A 19,227-nucleotide genomic window follows, 5' to 3' on the forward strand; every position below is an offset into this window, starting at 1 on the left:
CCCTCCTATGGCGAACAGTCGTTTTGTTTCCCAAAACACTGGATCTGTTCCATTGACTTTATTTCTATTCTGTAACCAATACGTCAGCACATTTCACGTGCCAGACACTGTGCTGGGTGCTGAGATACAAAGACGAATAGGGAGGTCCCTGCCTTTGGGAACTTACAGTCTAATAGGGAAATAAGACAAGGTCACTGGAGTGTTGGTCACTAAAGGTACACGGGAAGGACAGAAGAGAGTCAGGAGGGAGCAGTCTCCGTGGGTTGGTGGGTGGATTTAACATGGTCCCTCACCCACAGAAACAGAATAATCCCCCAGATCAACCAAAGAGATGAGGTACGGCTTGAGTGTTTCATACTCTGAAATGTTAAAGGAGCTTACTTCTCCCACAGGCAACTGGGGCTGAGGATTCACAGTTGACGGCCTTTCTGAGGCAGCGCCAGGGGCCCAGGTGGCGGCGGGTGATGTCTGGCTGGGGCAGGTCCGGCCCTCACAGTGCCCCCAGGGGGTCAATGCTGTCCAGCTGCTGGTCTTCAGGGTCCTGGAAATGAGAGGTCTGTGAGCCACGCAGAGGGTACAGGCCTTCTGTTTGTGAATCCTTCTGGGTCGAGCATTCTTATGGCTACTGGTCTGAGGCCTTGATGGGGTTCAGGACACGCCACCCCCAAACAAAGCACCTTAGCACATTAAATGTCTTGAACTGAAGGAATTTTTTAAAAATGGCGGAAGCAGGAAGGTCACTCCGACACCCCTGCCCTACCCCCTTGCCCTTCTTTCCTGAAACAGGTAACAGAATTCCCATGTGAAAGATGCCCTCCCTGTACTAGGAGGAAAGAAGACACCACCACAGATGGGGAATCAGGGGACTAAAATCTGTACAAACAAACCTTGTTCACTAACCCTTATCTTCCTAGTGACTTCACCATTCACTACCCCTAGCGCCAAACCTCTTTCCCTTGTCAGTTCCTCACACATCATCTATTGTCTAAAAGGTACAAAAGCTTCCTCTTCTGGTCCCTCTTTTGGGTCTTTGTTTTCTCCTGAAGGCTCCCACGTACAGGTAAGCATTCAAAAAAAGGTACATGCTTTTGTCCTGTGAGTCTGTCTCTATCAATCAGTTTACTTTTCAGGCCCAGCTAGGGATCTTAGGAGGGTCAAGGAAAACTTCTTCCTCCCCTACAGCCTAAAACATGATTCTTCCCTCAGTGCCCCGTGGACACACGTGTTGGGAGCGAGCACGGCTTCACACTGCTGTCCCGCGGCTCATGGCATGGAGGTTAGGGCCCCGTTCCGGGTACAGTCTCTGCTGTTTGAAGGTGTGTGGCCCTGGACAGATCATTTGAACTGTGCTGTAGTTTCCTCATCTATAAAGAATCCTAGTAATATTTACCTGACAGGGAGGTGTGAGGATTAAATTAGATACTACATTAAGGAAGATTTAAAAAGCACCCCACAAAAGGTGGCTGTTACTCTGATTACAAAAAAAAAAACCTTTCCAGTTGAAAATTCATCCTGAACTAGGGTCTAACCAGAAGCCACAGTCCAGAGGCAGCCACTCTGAACCGTCTGCTGTCTGTGGCTTTGATCAGCACTGAAGTTTTGTTAATTCGCATCATGGACGTTCATGCTGTCTAGATTGACTCCAGATAGTCCATAGGCAATGCCCGCTCCCTCAGTATAAAAGGCATGAGAATCGAGCACACTTGGGGCTGGTATCCTCAGCTTGGGATTCCCATAACTGGAACATTTTTGCCACCTGGTTGAATGAGAAGGGTTGAGCTGAACCCTGCATCTGGGATACTCTCTCACCTGCCTCCGGCGAGTCTTTCACGCACAGGGCTCATGGAGAGCCTTGAACAGGATGTGTAATTTTTCCCCCTTGCTTTTAAAATGAGGTTGATTTCAATATCACAAGGCTTACAGAAATAGGCTATTAGTAGATGCAGTTTAGCTGAACTTGCCCTTGCAATTTGGACTGGAAACTTTTACATGGGTTTGATTGAAAAAACAGGATTTATGATCTGGTTATTTTTCAATATTGCAGACATATTAAATCTACCACAGGCACTAAGAACCATGGGATATTTGCATTTGGTTCACTGCAGAAAAATAGTAACAAATGTTGCACTCTACACGCTTACAGTGGTGCAATAAAGTGCTGTAATGTTTCAGTGCCAACTTAACAGAAGTTCAATACAGCTCCCGCCCCGTGGAGCTGGGGTGCGTCACCCTCCCAAAGTGGATGTGTTCACCACCGTGTAAGCTCTCTGAATCCCCTACTACTGGGACTTTATGGATGACGATGGGAGTAGAAGGATGTGAGCTCACCTCTTCTTATGAAAACACCAAAATCGCAACTAACTGCTGAACAACCATTGACTAAAAAACACTGGAACCTGCCAGAAAAGATATCCTACGTCCAAAGACAAAGAAGAAGCCACAGTGAGACGGTAGGAGGGGCACAACTGCGATAAAATCAAATCCCATACCTGCTGGGTGGGTGAACCACAAACTGGAATATAATTTTATAGCAGAGGTTCTCTCATAGGAGTAGAAGTTCTGAGCCCCACATCAGGCTCCCCAGCCTGGGGGTCTGGCAATGGGAGGAGGAGCCCCCAGAGAAACTGGCTTTGAAGCCCTGCAGGGTTTGATCGCAGGAATTCCACAGGACTGGGGGAAACAAACTCCACGCTTGGAGGGTGCACACAGGACCCAGAGGAAAAAGCCGTGACCTCATAGGAGCCTGGGCCAGACCTACCTTCTGGTATTGGAGGGTCTCCTGAGGAGGTGGGAGGCGGCTGTGGCTCACTGTGGGGACAAGATACTGGCGGTGGTAGTTCTAGGGAGTATTCACTGGTGGGAGCCCTCTTGGAGGCCGCCATTTTCTCAACCAAGACGTGGTGCCACCCAACAGCCTGTAAGCTCCAGTGCTGGGATGCCTCTGGCCTGACAACCCAGAGGGTGGGAATACAGCCCCACCCATCAGCAGACAGGCTGCTTAAAGCCTTCCTGAGTACACAGCTGCCTGATAAACACACCCTCTGACATGGCCGCGGCCACCAGTGGGACAAGACCCAGCTCCATCCACCAGTAGGCAGGAACCAGTCCCTCCGACCAGGAAGCCTGCACAGCCTCACCCACCAGGGGGCAGACAGCAGAAGCAAGAAGAACTACGACCCTGCAGCCTGCGGAATGGAAACAGCAATCACCCAAAGTAAGACAAAATGAGACAGCAGAGGAATATGTCCCAGATGAAGGAACAAGATAAAACCCCAGAAGAACAATTAAGTGAAGTGGAGAGAGGCAATCTACCTGAAAAAGAATTCAGAATAATAATAGTAAAGATGATCCAAGATCTCAGAAAAAGAATGGAGGCACTGATGGAGAAGATACAAGAAATGTTTAACAAGGACCTAGAAGAACTAAAGAACAAACAGAGATGAACAATACAATAACTGCAATGAAATATACACTAGGAGGAATCAACAGAATGACTGAGGTAGAAGAATGGATAAGTGGGCTGGAAGACAGAATGGTGGAATTCACTGCTGCAGAACAGAATAAAGAAAGAAAAATGAAATGAGGACAGTCTAAGAGGCCTCTGGGACAACATTAAATGCACCAACATTTGCATTATGGGGTCCCAGAAGAAGAAGAGAGAGAGAAAGGACCTGAGAAAATATTGGAAGAGATAATAGCTGAAAAATTCCCTAACATGGGAAAGGAAACAGTCACCCAAGTTCAGGAAGTGCAGAGAGTCCCATACAGGATAAACCCAAGGAGGAACATGCCGAGACACACAGTAATCAAATTGACAAAAATTAAAGACCAAGAAAAACATATTAAAAGCAACAAGGGAAAAGCAACAAATAACATACAAGGGAATCCCCATAAGCTTATCAGCTGATTTCTCAGCAGAAACTCTTCAGGCCAGAAGGGAGTGGCCTGATATATTTAAAGGGTTGAAAGGGAAGAACCTACAACCAAGATTACTCTACCCAGCGAGGATCTCATTCAGATTCGATGGAGAAATCAAAAGCTTTACAGACAGGCAGAAGCTAAGAGTATTCAGCACCACCGGACCAGCTTTGCAACAAATGCTAAAGGAACTTCTCTAAATGGAAAAGAAAAGGCCACAACTAGAAACAAGAAAATTATGAATGGAAAAGCTCACCGGTAAAGGCAAGCGTACAGTAAAGGTAGGAAACCATCTGCATACAAATATGATTATCAAAACCAGCAATTCTGAGGAGAGGAGAGCACAAATGCAGGATACGGGAAATGCATTTAAATTAAAAGACCAGCAACTTAAAACAAGCTTGTTTATGTATAGACTGCTATATCAAAACCTCGTGGGAACCACAAACCAAAAATCTACAATAGATACACACACACACACAAAGGGAGTTTTTGGAGGCTTCCTCACATGGGTATGATTGATTATTAGCTCTGTTACTAGCCCCTGTCTCCTCTTTTAAGGGTGAAGGGTGGGGCTGAGAATTCCAACCTTCTAATCATGGCTTGTCTTTCTGGTGACCAGCCCCCATCCAGGAGCCCACCCAGAAGATCCTCATCAGAACAGAAGATGCCCCTAGTGTTCTTATCACTTAGGAAATTACAAGGGTTTATGAGCTCTGGGGCAGAGACCAATATACATTTTCTCTTATCTCCCTCCTAGCTTCTCAGTCCAGACCTGGTAATAAATTACAGGCAGGGCGGTATCTTCCACATTCTGTGTGAATGGGGTGCCCTGCCATGGGGTTAATTAACGTTGGTGGAGGCTCCGTCTAAGCTCAAGCGTCACTAACTCTAGAAACAAGTGGTCCTTTCCTGGAAGACCAGAGCAGAATATGCTCCCCTAGATATAAAAGACCTTATCAAAGAAGCGTAGCTCCTAAAGCAAGCCGCAGCTCTGACAACAGGCAAAAGAATCCTGGACAACATTGTAAATGGTGAAGCAGTTTTATGTCTTAGCTTTGCGCCTGCTGCCTCATCAATGTTTGTGGCAGAATTTGGCCCAGGATTTCTTCTCCTTGTGACCTCTCACCTGGTCACGAGGTAGGGGTTGGGCAACCCCTAGTTCTCCCCTGCCTCTAACTGTTGGACGCCTCTGCCGTCCACCCAAGAGAGCTCAGAATGCTACACAGCTACACGGCTTCACCCAGCTCACAACACTCGATTTTAGGCTTGTTGCCGGGAGACACGTTCTAGTAGTGAGATTTCTTGGTGCAGAGCTTGCCACTGAGATGTGCTGAAAGACATCGTTCCCCTGCACCCCAACTGAACCTGTTCCTAGATAAAAACACACACTCACCATGAAGGGGTCGTAGGAAGGTTCTGGGGTTGCTGAGGCTGTGTTCTCGTACATGGGGTTCGAGATATTCTCGGGCTGCTGCTTGCCGAGAGCTGCCACGTCGATATCCTCTTCCGACTGCTCGGAAAGACAAGCACAGGGCTGAGCACCACCAAGTCCCCGAGGCAGGAGTGTATCATCAAAATTGGGGGTAAAGCGAGCCACCTCCCGCCCACCTCCGGGAGCTTTTTCCTTTTCCTTTTATTGAGATCTGACTTACATATAATATCATGCACCAATCTTAAATGTTCAGTTTAATGACTTCTTAATACGTCCCCCCAGGTATGACCACCACCCAAGTCAGCATATAGGGCATCTCCATCCCCCCCAGGAGGTGCCCTCATGTCCCTCGCCCACCAATATCCGGTCCCACCCAGGGTAACTGCTATTCTGACTCCTGTCACCTGGAGTGGTTTTGCCTGTCCTTGAACTTAGCATAAAAGGAATCATACAGCACGTGCACTTTTGCTAGATGTGATGTTTTATAAATCATGTATATGGTGCTGATAAATACACAGGTTATCTGCCAGAAGGAAGTGACCTACTGCTTGGGGGCTGCTGGTAAACCTGGTCCCCAGTGTCTCCCCACAATCAGCCAAGACTCACTGACCTGGACGTGGGCTCAGCAGTTCAAAGAGGGCCAATGTGTTTCCCTGGCTGTGGCGTGAGGCCTCTGGCTGTGTAGGTCCCTACCCTGTCCCCACCCTCAGAGTCAGCCTTGAAGCTCAGATCAGTCCTGGTGGGTGCCTGTCTTGTGAATCCTCCAAGGTGAGTGGCCTCCTGGGCCCCTGGTGAATTTGCCTCCAAGCCAGACCCCTGGCACAAAGGGCCACTGGCAGCCCATCACCCTCCTCCGTATCCTGTCTTGGCCAGGAAGAGGGCCTTGGAGCTGCCACTGCTGCTCTCTTAGGGGCAGAGGCCCCACCCAGGAGACGGGGAGTGTGTGCCAGGCGCCCAGCTGCCGGTGAGCTCTCTGAAGCAGCCCAGAGCCAGGGGCTGGGTTTCAGAGAGGACCCCCACGCCCATGTTCCCGTTTTTCTCCGTCTTACCTCAAAATGCTGAAAGCCAGTTGTTCTCCGGTTTAATCGAAAGTAAGAGTATGCAGCCAGAGCGATGGCTCCAATGACCAGGATGATGGCAAAGAACATCCCCGTTCCCAAGCCAGCGTGGCTTGAAGCCTGAACACAGAAAGGGGAGCGGCTGGTACTCAAAACTGTGACTTCCCCAAAGAGGTGTGCTTTCTGGAGCCTACCCCATTCTGGCCGGCCTGAGGCATCTTGGTACCAGTTGGGATAAAAATAATGATAAAATTCTTAACATGTATCTAGCCCTTACTATTTCCAGGGTCTGTTCTAAGCCCCCTTACACAAAGTAATCCATTTAAATGTATAATAACACAAAGAGATAAGAACAATTTTTATCGTTTCCACTTTGATACGGGAGAATGGAGACACAGAGCGGGTAAGCACTTGCCCAATATCACACAGCCTGTGAGTGGTAGAGGTGGGCTTTGGAAGCCAGCCTGGCTTTGGAACTTATGTGCTTAACCACTACGCTGTGGAACTTCCCAGCAGCCAGCTGTGCTCGCCCCTCCCTCATACTTTTAAAACAAAGTTAGAATACTAACATCACCACCACCAACCAACCACAGCCGACCAACTCTTATATAGCATGTACTATGTGCCGGGGACTGTCTTCATTATTTTATATTAACTCGCCCTCCCAAGAACCCAGGGAGGAAGGCATTACGACCTCGATTTTGCAGATAAGAAAAATGGGGCTCAGTGATGTTCTGGGGCTTGTCTAAGGTCACACGGTTATGAAGTAGAGATGCTCAGGACTTTCACTCCCTTTCCAGTGGTTTCTCCACTGGCCCATACTGCCCTTTTCATTCAATAGATATTTATGGTGACAGGTGTTACGTTGCTAATGCACTGGAGGGGGGGTGGGATGCAACAGGGCCCGGCATCCCTGAAGCCAGCTGCCGTGGATGGGGGAGGCGCCTCCAGTATCCGGAGGAGGGGTGGACAGGGCTTCCGGGAGTAGTTTGCTTCTTGGGGAGTGGACATTGGGGTTCCCCCTGGCCCCTCACCAGGAACCCTGGATACTCACCACTGGGGTGGGAGGTGCTTTTAAAGGCCTGGAAATGACATGAATAATCCCATTGGAGGCAAAGATGTCCCACTGCAGAATGGCTCTTCCATCAACGAACCTGGTCTCCTAGGGGAGATGAGAAGAGGCTGATGGAGATCTCTGACCACCTGACTCTTACTCTCCATGTGGGCAGCCCTTTCATGGAGGAAAGTTGTCCAGTTTCCCCGAGGTCGTGGCGCCTGGGCTTCAGGCCAGTCCTCACTGACAGGTAGCATAGGACTTGCGCTCACCCTCTGGACAGCCCAAAACACATTAGTAGCTCTTGTGCCAATTAGCTGATCTAAGAGCTGCAGAGACCCCAGGAGGTCATTCTGTCCAGCCCACTTGTTTAACAGATGAGAGTTCAGAAGGAAAATGGTATGTCCAAGATCACCCAGGTCGTAGGTGGCAAATCCCACGCCTCTGGATCCCAGATCCACCGCTGTGAACATCACACCACACTGTTAGAAAGGGATTTTAAGGGATCTGATTCCTTGCTAATCAAAGTGTGCTCCACTGGCTTGTGGCGTGGACAGTCACCTGAGAATGCTTAGAAGTGCAGAACCTGAGGCCTCACAACCCACCCACTGAATTACAACATGCATTTGAACAAACCTGTAGGTGATTAAAATGGACAGTAAAGTTTGAGAAGCACTGATCTAAACTACTGATCGTCGGTAATAAAGATCATTTATCAGGTAAAAATTAAAAGTAATTCATTTAGCCCTTGCTACATGTCAGACACTATTATCACACATCGAAAGACTTGAATCACTGAATCTCCATAAAAGCCTATGATGTGACAGAACTGCAATGAGGTATCACCTCACACCAGTCAGAATGGCCGTCATCAGAAAGTCTACAAATAATAAATGCCGGAGAGGGTGTATCCAGCAATCCCACTCCTGGGCGTATATCTGGAGAAAACCATAATTCGAAAAGATACACGCACCCCAATGTTCATAGCAGCACTATTTACAATAGCCAAGACATGGAAGCAACCTAAATTTCCATTGACAGATGAATGGATAAAGACGATGTGGTACATATATACAAGGGAATATTACTCAGCCATAGAAAAATGAAATAATGCCATTTGCAGCAACATGGATGGACCTAGAGATTATCACACTAAGGCAGAAAGACAAATTTTATCATATGTATCACTTATATGTGGAATCTAAAAAAATACAAACGAATTTATTTACAAAACAGAAACAGACTCGCAGACATAAAAAACAAACATGGTTAACGCAGGGGACAGGTAGGGAGGAGGGATATATTAGTAGTATAGAATTAACAGATACACTCTATATAAAATAGATAATTAACAAGGACCTACTATATAGCACAGGGAGCTATAGTCAATATTTTGTAATAACCTATATGGGAAAAGAATCTGAAAAAATATATACATGATTGAATATATATATAACTGAATCATTTTGCTGTACTCCTAAAACTAACACAACATTGTAGATCAACTATACTTCGATTAAAAAATATATTTTTAAAAAAGCCTATGATTTGAACATCATGGTTGTCATGGTCACATTACCACCACCACTGTCACTACTTCTAATATCACTACCACCATCATCCCCACCATCATCCATCACCATCATCAAAATAATCATCACCACCACCATCATTAACACCACCATTATCAAAGTATCACTGTTACCACCATCGTAATCATCATCACCGCTACCACCACCACCACCATCACCAACATCCCTGCTTTTCAGATGAGGAAATTGGGACACTGAGAAGTGAGATAACTTGTCTAAGTTCCTAGAGCTAGTGAGTGGCAGAACTGGTTTTCATACGAGGGTCATTTGACTTGAAGGCTCACATGTTAACACCTAGGATAGGCTGGTAATCTGACAGAAATAAGGGCAGAGAATCAGACTGCTTTAAAATGGTTTCAATGAAAGCTGGTTTCACCAGCTTCTGGGGCTGGCGGTCACCAATGGCTTATTTCCCAAAGGGTAGGGGCTGCCTGACAGTGTGGTGTGTTCTGGTGTGCAGCTAGTACCGCTAACTGCATCTTTGGAGTTTACTTTCACATTATAAGAGTTGCCATCTAGTAAGCACCTACTCTCTGCTAGGAGCTTGGCATATATTATCCCCACTTCCCCCTATAAGCCCAGAAGACTTTTCATACCAGTTGGCGCTGGTCCTGGCTGGAGGTAATCAGCAGCTGGCTTCCCAGCCTAGTGTGCAGGACGGTACCGTTGACAAGGTCATTGTAAAAAAAGATGCTGACATTGGCGAGATGGTGCTCGATGTCCCGCCCAGACAGAGTCTGAGAGCAAAGAAGAGACAAGAAAACGGTCTTTAAAGGCCAAGCAATATTTTCTCCTTTTAATGACAAAGATGACCCAGGGAAAAAAAACCACTTTGCAAAGCCTTGGTTTTTCTGCCTCCACTTTGAAAGTCATTTTAATGGTCAAAGCAGAGCTTCCCAGTGGGTGTCCTGGGAGGAATGGGTCTTGAGTGGGTAACAAGTGAGCAGAGGTATTGCTTCTCTCAGCCCTCAGTGGGGTCTGGGCTGTCAGAGCCCGTGGGTGGGCTGAATAAACACTGCCAGTTCCTCTCTGTGCCGTGACATGAAAAAGGTTGATGTAGTAGATCAGTTGCACCCATGGCCCTGGTTCTTCACCCCTCCCCGTATCCTTGCCCTTTACCACATCATCTGAGGGCCTCCCACTCTGACTTTGGGCTCAGCCACATGACCTGTTGGGCCAGTGGCATATTAGCAAATGTGACCAGACAGGGGCTTAGAAAGCACTGGCAGGACTGGGCTTGCTCTCACCACAAGCCCGGGCTAGCCTGCTGGAGGACGAGAGCCCCGCGGAGCAGAGCCCCAGACAAGCCAGCCTAGATAACCTGACGGCCAGCCCAGCTTAGACGTATGAGCACGCCTGGCCTAGCCCGGAAGGACTGCCAGCTGATCTACAGATGCTGGAGCTAACTAAGTGTGTAGCCATTGCATTCTGGGATCGTTTGTAGCATTGCACTGTTGTGGTGATAGACAACCGATACTGTCTAGAAGCGCTAGTCTAAAGCACAGACATCAGGAACCCAGCTCACCTCATTTTCCCCCAGCCCACTGTTCTGTGGCACAAAGAGGGTGCTTCGGATCGACAGGTCAGTCAGGTGTTTCAGAAACGCCCGGCCTCTGGCTGAGCTGTTGGAATAGGCCAGCACTTCCTGGGGAGAGGAAGGAGGGGGGTCAGATGGGTCAGCCTGGTGTGCAGGGACCGGGGTGGCTGGAGAGGGTAGCATCACCCCTCTGGGAATATTCCTGCTGGTCGTCCCAACTCAGGCTGCCACTTGTCTGCTCTTCTGTCTGACTGCCCCTTGAGAAGATTTTAGGAGGATTTTTCCTTTCCTCAATAAATCCTGTGGTCCCAAGTCACAGCCAGATCACAGGCCATTCTCAACACGACAGCCCGTGTGGTCTTTGAAACGTTAAGTGAAATCTTGAGTCTCCTTTTGTCAAAACCCTGCAAGGGCCCCCACTTCACCCAGAGGAAAAGCCAAAATCCTTACAGTGGCCCGTGAGGCCCAAACCATCTGGACTCTTGCTCCTCTGACCCCGTGCCCGGCTGTCCTCTCGCTCACTCTGTTCCAGGCACACTGGCGTCCCTGATGTTCCTCAAGCTTTGCCCAGCACTCTCCTGCCTTTCATCCTTTGCCTGGTTGTTTCTTCTGCCTGGAAGATTCTTCCTCCAAATCTGCATGGTTAACTTCCTCTCTTCTGTTCACACTTTACTCACGTGTCACCTTCTCACTAAGGCCTTTCCTCATCACTCTATGCAAAATGAGAACCCTCTGGTTCCCCTTACCCTCCCCACCCCACCCCCCATAGCCTAGATCATCTTCTAGCTTTCAATACTATTTACTTACTTATTCTGTTTATTGTTTGTCTATTTTGTTCACTGATATATCTGAAGCAGTTTGTAAGTACTCAATAAATACTCACTGAACAAATTTTAAAAAGTCACACTACCCAGTTCAGCTTTGTCATTGTGCAGAGAGCACCACTGACACCCAGAGAAGATAATTTGCTGAAGGGCACATAGCCAGTGAGTTTTGTTCTACACTGTCTTTTCTCTGAGATGCTGTCACAAGCCAAGCTCCCGTGCAGCACAAATACTGGTTTGGGTGTTTACCTTTAGAGTATTTACAGTAACGCTGAATTTTTAGACGAGTTAGGTGGATACGTTTGGTCTGTGGAAAAAGGCTCGCCATTGTGGGGTCCTTGGTTTAGCTTCTGCCCTGCTCCTACAAGCCCTATACTTATGCTCAGTCCCCTCTCCTTGGCTATGTCCTTGACCTTGCTAAGCCTTAGTTTCTTTATCTGCAAAATGGGAATAACAGCAGAAGTGACTTCATAAGGTTGCATAAGGATTTATTCCTTCTAGCAAGTATTTATTGAGCACCTACTATATGCCAGCCACAAGGCAGAGAAAATCCTTTCCCTTATGAAGCTTATGTTCTATGAACCAAGTGAAAAGGGCCCTGAAAGGGCTCAGTACAATGCCCCGTGCGAAGGAAGTGCGTAAGAAATTTTAGCTATTGTTATTAAAATTATTAGCTCAGTTCTTTCATCAGTCAACACCAATTCCTTCTCTAACAGGGGCTTTCTCTTCATTGGACGTGACTTGTAGAATATTAAAGTGACTTTAAGTGCAGTGCAGGAATTCCCTGGTGGTCCAGTGGTTAGGACTCTGCGCTTTCACTGCCGAGGGTGTGGGTTCGATCCCTGGTTGGGGAAGTAAGATCCCGCAAGCCGCATGGTGCAGCCGAAAAGAAAAAAAAAAAAAGTGTAGTGCAAGATGCAAGTTGACCCCGTGTCGAGAATTTGGCTCACTGGGTGACCGCCAGGCAGACTTAGCTAACTGTGCCCTACCCTGTCCACAAAGATAAAAGAGCATCTTACTCCTCCAGGGCCGACTCTGAAGCTGCTGTAGTTGCAAACAGATAAGAATACCAGCGAATACCAGTGAATACCAGTATAGCATTTTGCATCTGCTGGCCACAGGGCTAAGCACTTTATAAGTATTAGGTCATCTGTTTATCACAGTGCCCCTATGAGGTTGGTGCTATCATCAGCTCCATTTTACAAACGAGCAAACTGAGGCTCAGAAGGGAAAGTAACTCATTCAAGGTGACGCACCAGGTAAGTGGCAAACCTAAGCTTCAAACTCAGGCAGTGAGGCTCAGTATCCATGCCCTTTCAAGGCTTTTTTTTTTTTTTTTTGGCTGCGCCACACGGCATGTGGGATCTTAGTTCCCTGACTAGGGATTGAACCCGCAGCCCCTGCATTGCAAGCGTGAGGTCTTAACTACTGGACCGCCAGGAAGTCCCTTTTTTTTTTTTGTCAGTGTCCATGCTCTTAACTATGACTGTGAACCTCTGTCTTCTTTGAAGGACTCACCTCTCTAATACCTGCTTTGAGGCAAGCCCTCCACCCCGAGGCGAAAGCAAACAGACATGGTACATACATACCGTCAGGAAGTTTGTGAGCGAGGGGAAGGACATCAGGACCTGCAACAGATTTCCACTGCACGAGAAGCCATCTCCCACATAGCCTGCCTTGCAGGTGCAGTTCACATCTGGAAGGCAGGAGCACACGGGGGCCCGCCCCAGTGAGGCAGGGGCCTCGGCTGCCCCATCTCACCCTGGGAGGTCGGCTGGCCAGGCTGAGGATTGCTCAGCAGCTGCATGGCCTGGAATCTAAAGTGGCGTGTGGGCCGTTACCTTTCATCCGGTAGCAGAAGACATCCCACGTTTCACTCTTGTTGTTTCTTGTTCCGTAGTCCACTATCCCAATGATACCAGAGCCACAGTTCTGGGAGGAGTAGGATGTGGGGTAGGCTACTCGCCCACTGTCCAGCCAGCCTGCTGAGCAGAGGTGGTACTTGGCCTGTAGGGACACAGATGTGGCCATGGGTCAGCTGTGATTTCATATCTGTTGTGGAGTTCTTTGGGTAATGTCTGACTCCCCCATCAGACTGAAAACTCCATGGAGTTTGGAATTATGGCTCATTTTGCCTATTGTACCCCGTGCCCGGAACATAGTAGGTGTTCATTAAATTTTTGTTGATTGAGCCATTGGATGGATGAAAGTGGTGCCTCCTTTTTCCTGTAGGTGCCCGGGTCCTTCACACTCATTTTTCTTCCCTCTGCTCTGGAGAAAGGATTTGCAATCAGCTATTTTTTCCCTGGGTGCAAATTCTTCTGCTTATGGGTTGATAGAACTGTAACCGATCATCAGTCATCATCCTCACCATCACCATCACCATTCACTGTAACACTTATTGAGAGCTTATTCTGGGCCAGGTTCTGTTGCAAGGGCTTTTCATGTGTCAGCACCTTTAACACTTATATCAACCCTTTGAGACAGAAACTTAAAAAAAACCTCTATCATATCATTGAGAAAATAGAGGCAAAAAGGGTTAAGTAACTTGCTCAAAGTCATACAGCCAGCGAGTAGCGGAGTTGAGATTCACACCCATGCAGTCTACTCCAGAGCTCTTAATCTTAAAAACTGAGTTCCTACTGTGTGCCAGTCACTGTGCCATATTACCTTTAGTCCTTATACAAACATGCCCGGTGGGACAGAGGTTTCAATGACTTGATCAAGGCCATACAACCAGCAAGCAGGAGAAACAAGAAATTCTGACCCTCCAAGATGCTGGGTCCTGGCATCAAAGGCTTTGCTCCTTGGTAAAGAAACGTCAGGTCTGAGGATTTGGTAGTGATGGAGGTTGGAGGGCAGTAACATCATCCTGATGGACAGTGGTCTCCTCTACTCCCAGTGAGCAGTCACTAGCAGGTCACTCAAAGTCGCTGACCTTTCCTAATTGGCTTCTGGCTTTAGAGGCTGAGAGAGTAGCCCTGACCAGAGCTCCATTTCCTCCCTGGCTGTGGCTGAGAGCTGAGGCACTTCCCATGTACTCCCTTCGCAGCCCCTCCAGACACATAGAGCCCCGGCTATTCCAGAAAACTCAGCTGCTTTGTGGGTTCAGGGAGATCCTAGGCTTGTGGTTAACTGATCTCTCTTGTTTCCATCTATGAAGTACAAACTCACAGTCTGTGCCTCTGCCTTGGTGGTTGAATGTCATGATCGAGAGCAGACTTTTGGAGTCAGAGGTACATGGAATGCTGGATCTGCCACTTCTTGGCTGGGTGACACTGGGCACATTACCTTTCAGAGCCTCAGTTGCCCTATCTGTAAAAAGATACGAATACCTACCTCCAGGGATGTTGTAAGAATGGACAGTCATGTCAGGGAAGCACCCCACACTGTGCCTGACACGCGGCAGACTCCCAGTGGACATGACGAATCGTTATTGCTCCAGGAGCTCCCTGAACTCCCCGCTCCAGGAAGGCAACAGCCTGAGTGAGTCTCCCCTGTGTCAAGAGGAAGCTGCATCTCCTCCCCTGAAGACCCTGCCCGCACAGTGCCCGCCAACTGGGCCCCACCTTCTGGGCGTAGGAGAGCTGGTTGTAGGTTGCCATGGTTGCAGCTTCCTTGGTACAGGCCTCTCTGGCTTTGTCAAAGGTCAGCTTGTACTGGCCCAGTGGGGAGCGTAGATGGAACACTCCAGCGGTGGTATCTAGAAGGGGGAGGAGAGGAATCATCCAGGCCAGGCCCCCTGGCTGGCATGCTTTCATCAGAGATTTTCAAAGTGGAAGGCTGACCTTATCCCAGGGTTTCTTGGGATGCCACTCCCCTTTGAGATGTCATTTAAAATACTTATTTCTTTTCTAACTATGAAAGTGGCACGTGTCTGGTGAAATCTGGGCCATACGGAAAACAAAAGAGATGAACAAAAATCACCTATAGTCCCGCTCTCTGGAAATACTCATTACTCCATGGCTAACATTCTGATGTACTTCCGTACAGAATTTTTATTTTTGTAACTTTTAATTTTGATGTAATTTCACCCTTCCAGTCTTTTCCCCTGTTCGTTTACATGTCACATATACCACAAGTGTGGCAGTATGCTGCATATTTAGTTTTTAGAAATCTTTCTTATAACGCAAAATCACGATTATTTCCCAATATTATAAATTTTCTCTGGCAACATAATTTCCCCTCGACATTTTCAGTTGAACACTTTTTGTGAACTTCACAGCCATGAAAAAAAAATACATTAAAATGAGTTTCTGCCAAGAACCCTATGTGTTTTCTGATTGCCACTATGCCTTTACAAAAGCTTTCTAGCCATTTTCCCCCTACGATACTAGAAGATTTTAATCCTTTTTATATAGTTGGTATCTTCTTTTTAACCAGTTAATGCAGAGACCAATGCATGTGACTTCAAGAAACAAGTCAAATTTTTATATTGTCAAGTTCTTTATCAAATGCCACTAAAAGGGTACTTTCTACCCCCAAAAGAGCGAAGTTTAAGATTTTTTTCTTTCTTTCTTTTTTTTTTTTTTGGCTGCCCAGCTTGTGGGATCTTAGTTCCCTGACCAGGGATCGAACCTGTGCCCCCTGCAGTGGCAGTGTGGGGTCCTAACCACTGGACCACCAGGGAATTCTCAAGATTTTCTTCTTTGACCGCAAACAATAGTATATTCATCCACAGGCCATATAATCTTGTCAGCCACACCTGAAATATAAACACTTACCAATATAACAGCTTGGGGAAGGACGGAAAGGTTAGCCTTGTCTCCTTCCCAAGTCAACATGATTCTTTTTTTAAAATTAATTAATTAATTATTTTTTAGCTGCGCTGGGTCTTTGTTGCTGTGCACAGGCTTTCTTTAGTTGCAGCGAGTGGGGGCTGCTCTTCGCTGCAGTGCACAGGCTTCCCTTGTTGCGGAACACGGGCTCTAGGCATGTGGGCTTCAGTAGTTGCAGCACGTGGGCTCAGTAGTTGCAGCACACGGGCTCTAGGGTGCATGGGCTTCAGTCGTTTTGACACATGGGCTCAGTAGTTGCAGCGTGTGGGCTCTAGGGTACGTGGGCTTCAGTAGTTGTGGTGCGCGGGCTCAGTAGTTGTGGCTTGCGGGCTCTAGAGCACAGGCTCAGTAGTTGGGGCACATGGGCTTAGTTGCTCCGTGGCATGTGGGATCTTCCTGGACCAGGGCTCGAAGCCATGTCCCCTGCATTGGCAGGCAGATTCCTAACCACTGTGCTACCAGGGAAGTCCCCACAATTCTTAATAGTGCCCTTGAGTGGATACAACAGTATATTTGATCATCCTTTACTGTTAGATATTTGTTATTTCTAATTTTTTGTGATGTTAGGTAATGCTGGGATGGTATGTTTCCCGTTATTCAATTCTTAGATTATTTCAATAGGATGTGTCCCTTGAATGTCATGAGGCTCTCTGCACACATTGCCAAATTGGTTGCCACAGAGGCTGTGTGAGTTTGCCCTCCTCGGAACTGTGTGAGAGTAGGCACTTCCTCCTGAGTGTGGGATGCCTCCGTAGCCTGCCCACCGGGACAGCTGAGGCATTATCCCAATGCCATCTCGTCTTCTTAAGGGTAACCACTCAGCTACAACAGAGGGTGGGTCCAATGTGACGCTCAGTCACTTAATATCACTACCATCACTGTCTCAGTATTCATAAAAATGTAGAAGAGAAAAACCCCCTGGAGAAGATGGGCGATGTTCCACGAACTGAACAGATTCAGTGAGTTGTGGGAACAGGCAGGACTGGCTGAATGAATCGTGCCCTAAAGAAAAAGCCAGGCACCTCTTGACTCCACACTCCTCCTGGCAAATGACTCATGAATCAACACCCCTGGTCCCAACTGCTCATTCTTGACCCCATCCTAAATAACAACCGCCTACAGAATCTCCCTGCTTTGAAGTCCCGCCATCACCTTGAAATAGAACTTGGAAGATTCATCATCACCTTGAACATAGACTGTCCCCAGCAAAGCTTTCAAAATTCTTGGGCCCCCTACTCCCAGACTGCTTTAACACCACCACTGGGTTGGTCTCTTGAGATGGAAACCTTACATTATGGTCGACCCTTTCCTTTTCTTCACTCTCCATGTCCACGATGTGCCCTTTTCTCCCTCATCTCACTCCTCTTCCCAGCAGAGACCCTGTTACCTTGGGGTCATAGCCTTGATATTATGCTGTCCCTCCCACCATTGCCTCGTCCTTCCCAGCTGACCCCTGATAACTGCTGTCCGTGAGTCCTCCCAGCAGAAATGTCTTGCCAGCTCTTCTGTGCATAGCTCAACTCCAGCATCTTTCAAGGGTCTACTGTAGCCCCAGGCCTCTATTCAGCTCCCTGGGATTCCCTCTCTCATCCCACCCAGAGATCCTTCCCTTCTCTATTCTTTTTTTTAAAAATTTTATTGCGGTAAAATACACATAACATAAAATTCGCCCTTTTGACCACTTTAAGTGTACAATTCCGTGGCATTAAGTACATTTACATGTGCAACCATCACCACTATCCATTTCTAGAATGTTTCCATCATCCCAAACAGAAACTTTGTCCCCATTAAAGAATGACCCCCTCTCCCCACCCTTCAGTAACCTCTATCCTTTCTTCTGTCTCTCTGAATTTGCCCATTATAGGTACCTTCTATCTGTGGAAGAGTACAGTGTTTGTCCTTTTGTGTCTGGCTTATTTCATGGAGCATGTTTTCAAGGTTCATTCACGCTGTAACATGTACAGAATTTCATTCCTTTTATAGGGTAATTTCCCACGGTATACTGCATTTTATCTATCCGTCCATATGTTGAACATTTCAGTTGTTTCTGCCTTTTGGCTGTTGTGAATAATGCTACTGTGAATGTGGGTGTACAAATACCTGCTTGAGTCCCTGCTTCCAATTTTTCTCTAAGCAGCTTGCTCTCTCCCTTCAGTTGCACCATCAGCCTGAGATAAATTGCTATCTTCTGTCTTATTACCTTTCTTCCCCCGGTCTTATCGATTAAAAAATGTCCTCAACTCCACTGGGAATCTCCTTACAAGAAGAGACAGTGTCATATATTTGTCGTATCTCCTGTGTATTTCTCCTGCTTATATTTCCTCCATTTCATCCCCAAAATGGACTTGAGGTGCCTTAGGACTTGATGCGTGATAGGGACTGAATGTCTGTGTCCCCCACAAATTTGTACGTTGAAATCCAAACCCTCCATGTGCTTGATGTCAGCCTCCACTGGGTCCTGGGCAATGCATGGGCTGTTTGGTCCCAGTTTTTTTTTTTTCCTGATGTGGACCACTTTTGAAGTCTTTATTGGATTTGTTACAATATTTCTTCTGCTTTACGTTTTGGTTTTTTGGCCTTGAGGCATGTGGGATCCTAGCTCCCCTACCAGGGATCGAACCTGCCCCCCTGCGCTGGAAGGCAAAGTCCCAACCACTGGACCACTAGGGAAGTCCCTGACCCCAGTTTTCAATACTCTTTCCTTTTGCTCTTGCAGAGGTCCCTTCCCCATGCCTGAAGACCAGGTGCTTTGGGCCACACTGACCTTGGAAATGGAGGTCAGCACAGTCGGCGTCGGCATGGCACTGCCCATTGTCCTGCAGGCAGCGGTCAATGGGCAGCTGCTCCAGTTCACAGTCCAGCCCGTCTCCCACGTAATGACGTTTACATTCACACTTGTGCTTGCCCTGGGAGGGAGAGTGGGAAAGATGAAAAAGGCCCTTCTCTGGGCCCCCAGAGCCCCATGTGCTCCACGGGCCACCATCCAACACAGGAGATGCTCAGAAGGGTAAGAAACATGCCTGTCCTGTCC

At 47.6% G+C, this 19,227-nt stretch overlaps 1 protein-coding gene across 1 annotated transcript in view; it reads right to left on the reverse strand.

The window, feature by feature from the left end:
• Positions 1 to 107: 107 nt before the first annotated feature.
• The window catches only part of STAB2 (stabilin 2), a 157,632-nt gene continuing 138,512 nt past the window's right edge, over positions 108 to 19,227 (reverse strand). The window contains 10 exon segments of the mRNA XM_032647269.1: positions 108 to 541; positions 5,315 to 5,431; positions 6,403 to 6,531; positions 7,466 to 7,573; positions 9,654 to 9,794; positions 10,583 to 10,702; positions 13,008 to 13,114; positions 13,260 to 13,425; positions 14,988 to 15,121; positions 18,961 to 19,102. Coding sequence (XP_032503160.1) covers positions 491 to 541; positions 5,315 to 5,431; positions 6,403 to 6,531; positions 7,466 to 7,573; positions 9,654 to 9,794; positions 10,583 to 10,702; positions 13,008 to 13,114; positions 13,260 to 13,425; positions 14,988 to 15,121; positions 18,961 to 19,102 — 1,215 coding nt within the window. The 3' untranslated portion in view covers positions 108 to 490.

Source organism: Phocoena sinus, chromosome 10 (assembly GCF_008692025.1).
Source record: "Phocoena sinus isolate mPhoSin1 chromosome 10, mPhoSin1.pri, whole genome shotgun sequence".
Classification (NCBI taxonomy): Eukaryota; Metazoa; Chordata; class Mammalia; order Artiodactyla; family Phocoenidae; genus Phocoena; species Phocoena sinus.